Below are 11,040 nucleotides of genomic sequence, written 5' to 3'. Positions count from 1 at the left end.
CTGAAGGCATCAAACTAGAAATAAACCATAAAAGAAGGCAAGGAACTTTCCTACCTCATGGAGATTAAAACCACACTACTGGAAGACCACCGGACTAATGAGGAGATCAAAGAAGAAATTAAAAAATTCTTTGAATTGAACGACAAGGAGGACACCAATATCCTAAATGTATGGGATGCAGCAAAAGCAGTAATAAGAGGAAAATATATAGCAATAGAAGCTCACATCAAGAAACAAGAAGAACTCAAGAAACAACCTAATCTCAAAGCTCAAAGATCTAGAAAAAGAACAACAAAAAAACCCAAAACAGTAGAAGAAAAGAAATAATAAAACCAAAGCAGAAATAAATGAAATTGAAACTAAAAAAACAATCCAAAAGATCAATGAAACAAGAGCTGGTTCTTTGAAAAATAATAAAATAGACAAACCCCTAGCCAGGCTCACAAAGGAAAAAGGAGAAAGCACAATAAACAGGATCATCAATGAAAGAGGAGAAATCACAACGGACACAGCAGAAATCAAAAGAATAATCAGTAACTACTATGAACAGTTATATGGAAACAAGTTCAACAATCTAGAGGAGATGGACAAATTCCTACAACTCTACAATCACCCAAAGCTAGATAAAGAAGAAAAATAGAACACCTAAACAGACCAATTACAAGCAGCGAAATTGAAATGGTAATCAAAAACCTCCCCAAAAACAAAAAAGCCCAGGACCTGATGGATTTACAAATGAATTCTACCAAACATTCAGAGATGAATTAGTGCCTATCCTTCACAAACTCTTCCAAAAAATTGAGAAGGAAGGGACAATACCAAACACGTTCTATGAAGCCAACATTACACTTATACCAAAACCGAACAAGACAACACAAAAAGGAAAACTACAGGCCAATCTCCCTAATGAACACTGATGCAAAAATCCTCAATAAAATTTTAGCTATCGGAATCCAACAATGTATCCATAAGATAATTCACCACGACCAAGTAGGATTCATTCCAGGGACACAAGGATGGTTTAACATCCGAAAATCAATCAACGTTATCCAACACATCAACAAAAAGAAATATAAAAACCATATGATAATATCAATAGATGCTGAGAAAGCTTTTGACAAAGTGCAACACCCATTCATGATAAAAGCCCTTGAAATTCTTGGGATACAAGGAACATACCTCAACATCATAAAGGCCATCTATGACAAGCCAACAGCCAGTATCATTCTCAATGGTGAAAAGCTGAAAGCAATTCCATTAAGATCTGGAACAAGACAAGGATGTCCACTCTCACCACTGCTTTTTAATATAATACTGGAAGTCCTAGCCAGAGCAATAAGACAAGAGAAAGACATCCAAGGAATCCAAATAGGAAAGAAGAAGTCAAACTATCACTATTTGCAGATGATATGATAATATACATAGAGAACCCCAAAAACTCCACAGAAAAACTAATTCAACTCATCAATCAGTTCAGTAAAGTGGCAGGATACAAAATCAACACGCAAAAGTCAGTAGCCTTCCTATACACAAACAATAAATCTGAAGAAGAAGAAATCAAAAAAAACCATCCCTTTTTTTATTGAAACAAAAAAATCAAATATTTGGGAATAAATCTAACAAAAGAGGTAAAGGACCTATACAAAGAAAACTATAAAACACTGTTAAAAGAAATAGAAGAAGACACAAAGAAATGAAAGACATCCCCTGCTCATGGATTGGAAGAATAAACATCATTAAAATGGCCATCCTTCCAAAAGCAATATACAGATTCAATGCTATTCCAATCAAAATTTCAATGTCATTCTTCAAAGAAATAGAACAATTATTGATGAAATTCATATGGAATCACAAAAAACCCCGAATAGCCAAAGCTCTACTGAAAAAAAAAAAGAAGGGAATGGAGGCATCTCACTCCCAGACTTCAAACTATACTACAAAGCCATAATCATCAAAACTGCATGGTATTGGAACAAGAACAGACATACAGACCAATGGAATCGAATAGAAAATCCAGAAATAAACCCACATTTTTATGGTCAACTAATCTTTGACAAAGGAGCAAAGACTATGCATTGGAGCAAAGAAAGTTTGTTCAATAAATGGTGCTGGGAAAACTGGGTTGCTACATGCAAAAGAATGAAGCTTGACCACTACCTCACACCATACACAAAAATCAACTCAAAATGGATTAAAGAACTAGACATAAGACCTGAAACCATAAAATACATAGAAGGAAATATAGGCGAAACACTACGTGATTTGCACATCAAAGACATCTTTACAGACACATCACCCAAAGCAGTGATAGTGAAGGCAAAGATAAACAGCTGGGACTACATCAAATTAAAGAGCTTCTGCACAGCAAAAGAGACAATAACAAAAACAAAGAGAAACCCCACCAACTGGGAGAACATTTTTGCACCCAAGACTAATGATAAAGGACTGATCACAAAAATCTGCAAAGAGCTGATGAGACTCAACAACAACAAAGAAAATAACCCAGTCAAAAATGGGCAGAAGAGCTAAAAAGAAACTTCTCTGAAGAGGAAATGCAAATGGCCAACAGACATATGAAAAAATGTTCAACATCACTTGTCATCAGGGAAATGCAAATCAAAACTACCATGAGATACCATCTTACACCAGTGAGAATGGCACATATTAAAAAAACTAGCAACAACAAATGTTGGCGAAGGTGTGGAGAAAAAGGAACTCTTCTGCACTGTTGGTGGGAGTGCAAACTGGTCCAACCACTGTGGAGAGCTGTGTGGAGATTTCTGGACCTACTAAACATAGAGCTTCCATATGATCCAGCAATTCCACTCCTAGGTATTTACCCAAAGGACACAGAAACATCAATTCCAAAGAACACCTGCACCCCTATGTTTATAGCAGCACTGTTTACAATAGCTAAGCTTTGGAAACAACCCAAATGCCCAAAAATAGATGACTGGATCAAGGAGATGTGGTACATATATACCATGGAATATTACTCAGCATTCAAAAAAGATAAACACATGCAATTTGCAGCAACATGGATGGCGCTGGAAGGGATCATGCTCAGCGAAATAAGCCAAAAAGAAAAAGAAAAATACCGGATGGTCTCACTCTTAGCAGGAATCTAGAAAACTTAAATAAGGGACCAGGAAAATGAATAACCATAAGAAAGTGAAAATCAAAATCAACAAAAAACTATGAACCAGAGACACTTTTAGGGGGGCGGGGGCGGGAGGGGAGGGATTGGGGTCAGAATGGGGGGGCTGCAATTGTATGGGGAATATAAAAATAAAATTTATTATTTAAAAAAAAAAAAGAAGGAACAACAACAACAAAATATATAAATAATAAAATTATCATTAGAATGAAGCAGTTAAAGCACACAAAGAAAATTTTTGTTTCATGACCCAAGGGCGCCAAGATTTCCTTATAAAAGTGAATTGAGAATTTCAGAGGAGTCAGTAGTTAAGCACCATGAAAGGATGTGTTACCAAAAAAAATCACAGTTCGGCTAATGAGAGCAGGCTCCGAAAGAGCTGAGTAATCAAACTGCATTTCTTTAAAATATTTTATAAATCAATTCTGATTGGCTGTTTCTCCAGTTAAATGAAATTATGGGTTATGGCATGGCTTCAGGAGGAACTGTCCAACTTGATATGTTAGTTTTTCCAGTGGGAGTTGAATGTCAGAATCATAACAAGTCAGCTTTCATATAATCAGCATAAATGTTTTTTGGATTCCCTTGATAAAGAACAGATATACTGATTTAGGATGGAATTGTGAAAACTTAAATATTTTTAAAAACTTAAATGTCTATTACAAAACTGTTTTTAAAAATCCTATTTTTTTGTTGGTACTTTCTAAGGCAAGTTCCTCTTCGGGAAGCTCAACTTATAGAACAAGGAGAATCATTCCAAAAAGAAGGTAACTCAAGGGAAAATCTAAAAATAACTATTATGGGCAAGATAAAAATCTTAAGAACAAACAACACAATTAAATTTCTCATGATTCTTTTGTCTGTCTAACTTATCTGCCTGCCTGGGACTTAACAGAATAGTAAGAGTTTTAAAATATGCCTATTTATTGTGCCAAATATATCATCAGAAGCTTTGTTTATAACCATGGCTGCAATTTGCTAGCCCTACTATGTTTCAAGCTCTGTGTTAGGCATTTTACATTCATTATCTCGCTTAGCCTTCACAAGAACCTTGGGATATAGGTACAGTTGATCCCATTTTATTAGACTCAGAGCATCTCACAAGTAGGCCAGATGGTAAATGCTAGGCTTTTATCTCAAAACTCACCTCGAAATCATTGTCCTTTCTACTTTTAAACTGATGTGTACCTGTTCTCAAATATCAGTTCTCTCTACTTATATCAAGATTTGAAGAAGGGGTAACATTTGAAGAAGCAGAACCATATATCTTTTCCTCATTCCAAATACGACTTTTCCTTAAAAATACAGATTATATTTCTTACCTGACTGACTTTCCAATTTTCCCGATCTTAACCATTTTTCAAAAACAACTTACCTCCCTGAGGTTCTTTTCCTCTGGGAAGATACATGTAAACTACTAGTTTTTTTAAAACCAGGGGCACATAAAATATAAATTAGAATATTTCTGAGAGTTATATAAGGTTCTTTCATACATAGCTCAAATACAAGGCATTAGTTGATCATTGCCAATAAAGAGATGGCAATATGAAGTTCCCCAGATTTCTATTACAGTAAGAATGGGAAACTGCTGTATGACTTTTCATTCATTCTGTTTTTAACTTTCAATTCTTAAAATTCTTATAATTAAAATTTCTATAAAGCCACTTTTATTATTAATTTTTTTTTTTTTTAATTCTCAGAGCAAAAGTCTATCCCCCAAGACACACTGGGGTTTGATTTGAATTCAGGTGAAGATAAATATACTGACAATATCTTACCTAGAACTGTATCTCTGCGTCGCGGTTGGAAGAAAAAATTTTGTCAGTTCAATACCTTGGATGATTTTGATATCAGTCACTTGTCAAGGGAGTCTTTTGAATTGGAAAGAACTAGATTTGTGGACCCACTAATAAACATGCACATTTCTGAAAGTGGGGGACAAAATGCTTGTCAGGCGAATTCAGAGCAAATTAACAAGTCACCAAAGCTTATTTACCCAGGAGGCTGTACTGCAGCAAAAGACAATGTTTTAGGGTATAAATCTGAACAAACTAAAAGTAGACCTAGAAATGCACACAGAAGGAAAAAAGAAGAGAGAAGAAAAGCTAACAGAAACAGAAAGTCAAAATCTGTTACAAAGGATAGAGGGAATAAAAGTGGAAATAAAAAGACTATTTCCAGAGAAAAGTTGGATGAATCTGTCACTTCCAGTGATGCTTACAATTTTAATTTGGAAGAGGGTGTTCATCTCACTCCTTTCCGGCAAAAAATAAGCAACGATTCTAAAAGAGAAGAAAACAGCCATGAATCTGAAGTGAGCATCTCTGAATCAAGTGAATCAGGAGAAGATTCTGGTGACCTCTATCTGCCCACTTGCAAACACATTGACGATCTCTCCAGCCAATCAGACAGAAGCCCTAGATCTAAAAGAGCATTAAAGTATATGGATGAAAAAGACACTGAAGCTTCTAAACCAATAAAAACTCCTACAAGTAAGTAAATTGCTTGCCTGCATTTTTAATGTTTATGATAAATGATTACTCCTGGTGCTTACATACTATACTCACCATCTGTTTTTCTGGAGTAGGTTAGCCTTACCATCTGTTTCTTTGGGTGGGAGGGTGTCAGTTATAGTTTGATTAAATTGGGGGGGGGTGGAGTTGAAGGTGAAAAGCACAATTCTGTTGCTCTGACCTGCTTCAAACTAATTTAAACCCTCTTTAACAGTTAAAAAGTTCCATATGTTTTTAAAACAAATACACACTCTAAAACAGTGTTACTCGGGGTTTGGTGCTCAGACCATCACCATTAGCACCACCTGGAAATTTAGAAATGCAGACCTCAACTATACCGCATTCCCTTAAATCAGAACCCACTTAACCATACTTTCTAAACTGAACATTGGAAAATAATATAGTACAATTATGGGGACAAAAAGGACAGAAGATCTAAAACCCAGAAACCTTGGAGAACATGTTGCGAAATACAAAGTCATTTGAAATGATTTGCTTTTCAAAAGCTATTCAGGGGGCCTCCCTGTTAGCGCAAGGGGTTAAGAAGCAATTTGTGAAGCTAACCACAGCCACTGCAGCATGAGTTCAATCCCTGGCCACGGAGTAACCCACATGGCGCAGCAGACCTCTCTGCCTCGCCCACTGCTCCCCTCAGCAGTGTATTTCAGTCAATCCGCCTGTTGTGTTCCCCACCCTGTCTCTGGTGAATCCCTCACTGCCCCCCACTCACCCCACTGCACCTCTGGTCTGTACCCCAGCTCTTGTAGGCATAAAAATAAGTCTTAAAAAAAAAGGCTATTCAAAGAGATTGTGTTGCTGTTTCCTTACTATGTGCTCAGTACCTGTCTCCAAGTATAGTTACAGCTCCAAAGTAGAACAGCTTGGGTGCTTATGATAAGAAAAATACTTCATAAACTTTTTAACTTACTAGTTGTACTGAAGTTTTTAGTTTTTGTAGACTTCTAATTAACACAGAAGCTCTGATTGAGAGTTCTCATTTATTGAATATAATGAATTTAAGTGACATTATATGACAACAGGCAGCCACTGGATGATAAACTTTGGTATTGAGAGAGACACTGATAATTCTAAGAAGCAGGTGTAACTAAAATGAAATTCCATCATTTACAACTAATTTATCATGCCCACTCAATCCTAGAAGAATTTTATTGTTTCAATAAACTTGTATCAGTTCTATACATCTGTAACAATTCACATTTTAATGTTATCCAGAATGAGAGGAAAAGGAAAAAAATAATGAAACGTTAAAAAATCTATATTGTAAAATGTTGAATTTTGTATTATAAAGATTTTGTAATTGTTCACAATTTTAGTTCCTGTGATTTTTTTTTCTCCTGTGATTTTTGTTGTTATTGGAACCATACTCAGTAAAACTGTCTTTGTAGGTACACTACTTGAAACTCAGCAGTCACCTCGTTTAAGCCTAAAGGATATCACCAATGTCCCCTTGAATCCCATAGAGAAAATCAGAAAACTTTCTCCAAAAAATAATAAAGAAAGCCCAGCAGTGTCTCTGCGTAAACGTAGGTGCACTGCCATCGTGAACTATAAGGAACCGACACTGACTTCGTAAGTATTAGCTTTGTGGGAACTCACTTTTAACAATAATTTTTGAGGAGTAAGGTTATGGCACTTTGATCAAGATGTGTCTTAAATTATAAAATTCGGGTAAAAGCTGAAGTGGGAATATTAACATTGGCATATTTTGCAATAAGTTTGTTCTGAAGAGTGAGTTAGTGTTGGTATGCTTGTAACTATGTCTAAAATCTCTTCCCACCTTTACAGGAAACTGAGAAGAGGGGACCCATTTACAGATTTGTGTTTCTTGAATTCACCTGTTTTCAAGCAGAAGAGAAATTCCAAAAAAAAAAAGTTCTAAAAAAAAAAAGTATAAAGCAAATGCAAAAGCATTTTTTCAGCGCTGTTTAATTCATCCTATACTCCCTTATTATACTCTGAGAATCTGTAAGTTCAGATGGGTTGAACTATTGCCATAGAATGTTCTCTTGACTCTAGATGTGAACATTTTTCCAAAATTCTGTTCCAAGTGTATTTTTTTAAACCTTTGATAAATTTGGTTTAATTTTTCTTTTGAATATAAATAACTGAACTTAAGCACTATAATAGTTTAGATTCCTATACTGCCCCAAATCCTAAATTTTCATCAAAATGTACCTATACCAATGTTTTGGAGATCAATGATTATTTAAATTAAGATGCATTCATTATAAACTTCTGACATCTTTATTGATCCCTTAAGTGGAATGCTAGGGGGAATGATTTTTGAACACAGGCAGAGGATCTTTTGAAACTACTTATGTAATATTTGAATGAAAAAAAATCTTTAACATTCACATTACTGTACACCTTACAAATACCTTATGTAATTGTTGTATTTAATTTTCCAGATAAAATGCATATGAAATCATGACTAGAGAATTGATGGCTGCTTGGATTCGGGGGCTAGGTAAACTGAACCCCAAGCTCCAGGTGTACTTTTGGAATAGTTCCTTATTTATTCAAAAAAAATCAAATATTAAATATGTGAATGTCAAGTGATTTTTTGTATTTTTTTGAGATGAGAATTAGTTCAGTTGTAAAAGTTTATAGCCTATACTTGTATATACCTCATTAAACTTTAAGGCACTGTAGGTGCTTAGAGAACAATAAAGTTTGTCTGTGATAGTGCTTGTGTTTTTCTTCTGTTCTTTAAATATCAAAGGTAGAATACCTGATGGTCTTCTCACCTGCACTATTCTCATGCTTCCTGGGGGTTTCTCCCCACCCCACCCCCCACCTTGGTATTTCCCACAGCCATTGCTACGAAACTCTGCTCTCCACTTAATATCAACCTACCATTTCTCTCTTCCAACTCTGCACTGTGGAATTTTCAGGTCTATGCTCAACAAATTGTTTTATTAGGTGACCCTTCCAATTCTGACCTCAACATTTTCTTGACTGCATATCTGTATCTTTCTGTATTCCATAGTAGTCACACCAAAATCCTCTTCAGCACCCCAATTTTTCTATCTTTGATAGAATCACTGCTTTATATGATTTATATTCTCCCACCAAAATCTTACTTTGCCAGTTTGTTCAACAATTTCCCTTAGAAATAGTTCTTCGATTCTTTGACACTCCAGCGTTTGTTAACAAATATTTAACATTAAATACAATTTAAAATTCTATTTCTCAGTCCTAGTAGCCACTATAGTGGTAGTTATCAAATTGGGGATAATGCAGCTACAGAACATTTCCATCATCACAGAATGTTTTATCAGACAAGTTGTTTTAGGCAAGCTATGTCAACTATAGCCTACGGACCAATACAAACTGCAAGCAAGCATAGAATGATTTTCATTATTTTAAACAATTAAAAAAAAATCAATCTGTCATTTTAATGAAATACTAACTTTGAACTCCAACAAAATATTTAACATCCTTAATTTTTATCTCTGACTGACTGCAAAGCCTAAAACACTTGTCTTCATCGAATAAGTCTGCCAATTCCTACTCTAGACCATTGAATTCCTTCACTTTTACTTTAGGTCATTCTCTTCTAACATTTTCTGTTCTAGCTTTGATCTTTATCCCCAAAGTCAGTTATTATTATTAATTTCGTGGTCTTGTATTTTTATAGATGTTGTAGATATTTCTGTGTTCTTCTGTAGCACTTACCCATCGACTTTTTGGTATTGTTTTGTATTTTAACATTTTACATGAGTGTTATAATATTGTATATATCTTTTTGCAGCTGCCTTTTATCTCAGCATTGTTTGAGCTTTCTCCATTTGGCAGATGTACATTTATTTTTTCCATTGTACAGTATTTTATTATAAATAAACCAGACTTAATTCTTTTGAGACGAAATTTGCTTCCACTTTTTCATTATTACAAGTTAACACAGTGAATATTCTGCTTCCTTGTACACATGTGAACAAGTTACTGTGGAGTTGATACCTAGCAGTGGAGTTGCTCTCTAAAGTACTTGTTCCAGTTCTGATACAATGAGCATATCACTCTCCTAACTCCTAATAAATCCATTTCCCTACATAGGAATTGCAGTATTCATTCAATGTTACTAGATATTGAAATTAACCATGTCAATAACTGAAATGGCTTCAATTATGAGACTATCTCACTGAATTAATTTTACAAATTCAAGTGTTCATTGGTCATTCCCATTCTCAGAATCCTTTATATCTTTTGTCCAATCTAGTAGAATATCTTTTTCTTAATAAATAGAATGGATTTTGCACTGTTCTTATTTACATAAATTATGCATTGTTCTTATTTACATAAATTATAACTGTCTAGCTGTTACAGGGCAACTCCGCTCTAAAATGGGTTGCCAATTGTATGGGGAATATAAAAATAAAATTTATTATAAAAAAAAATAAAGATGTAAAACAAAAAAATAAATAAATAAAATAAAATGGGTTGCCTGACTGTGGGTCCTCACCCGCATGCTCAAAAGGGAGTTATACTGCAGGCACACACAAAAAGTTAACAAAGGTTTATTTACAAGGAAAGGGGAATGAGAAATGTATAACTCAGGGAGAAAAGAGGGAGATAAAGTCTTAAATGTGTCCTACCTGTTCTGCAGACCTGGAATCCCAAGTGACCCGCCAAGACCAAAAGTGCCTAGCCAAGAGCAGAGCAGGAGCCAAGTGAGCTTCAACCCCACTAACATGGCTGGTTTTTACTTACAAAATGAGAAAATTGCTGCTTAACTCCGCCCTTAGGTCCTCGCAACTTCCCTTCAGGGATCCTGGGATTTGTAGTTCCCAGTGTCTTGATGGAGTGGGGGTGGCATCCACAAAGCCTGTATGGGATTCGCTCAGGACATCCTTTCCCCCTAACATTTCCTCATTTTCTACCTTGTTTAGCCTACAAGGTCTGTCCACCCTGTCAGCTGAGTGCATGAGGGATACCCAACCCTGTGTGAGCTCAGAGTTGTTCAGCTTACCGTTCCCTGGAATTGTTCTTTATTGCTCTTCTTTACCTAGCTTCATGAAATTTCAACCTACACACGGCACAGATTAATGTTCATCTAAGACTCGGAACCCTGAACAGAATTGCTCTTTCTCTGCACAGTTCCTTCCACTCCAGTACTTTTTTTTTACTTTTACTTTTTTTTTTTTTTAAAGATTTATTTAATTTTTTATACTACTGGGTACACTGCTGAGGGGAGCAGCAGGTGTGGCAGGAGAGGTCTGAGCGCCACATGGGACCCTCCTCCGGTGGCTGGGGAGCAGCCGGGGATCGAACCGGCGCTGCAGAGGCTGCGGGCAGCTTTGCAACCCAGCGCTCAACCGCTGCGCCACCAGGGGAGGCCCTCCATTCCAG

General features: G+C 35.9%; 1 protein-coding gene across 2 annotated transcripts in view; it reads left to right on the top strand.

The window, feature by feature from the left end:
- Positions 1-9,562, top strand: part of SGO1 (shugoshin 1) — a 26,068-nt gene extending 16,506 nt beyond the window's left edge. For both annotated transcript variants that reach the window (XM_037524995.2, XM_037525004.2), the window contains exons 5-8: positions 3,866-3,924; positions 4,858-5,649; positions 7,077-7,260; positions 7,477-9,562. In XM_037524995.2, coding sequence (XP_037380892.1) covers positions 3,866-3,924; positions 4,858-5,649; positions 7,077-7,260; positions 7,477-7,570 — 1,129 coding nt within the window. In that variant the 3' untranslated portion in view covers positions 7,571-9,562. The remainder of the gene's footprint in view (positions 1-3,865; positions 3,925-4,857; positions 5,650-7,076; positions 7,261-7,476) is intronic.
- The last annotated feature ends 1,478 nt before the right edge of the window (positions 9,563-11,040 follow it).

The sequence above is a fragment of the Talpa occidentalis genome, unplaced genomic scaffold (genome assembly GCF_014898055.3).
Source record: "Talpa occidentalis isolate TD23 unplaced genomic scaffold, MPIMG_talOcc4v2.1 talOcc4.10, whole genome shotgun sequence".
In the NCBI taxonomy this organism is placed as follows: domain Eukaryota; kingdom Metazoa; phylum Chordata; class Mammalia; order Eulipotyphla; family Talpidae; genus Talpa; species Talpa occidentalis.
Note: the sequence above shows the minus strand (reverse complement) of the source record. Positions and strands in the feature narration are given on the sequence as shown.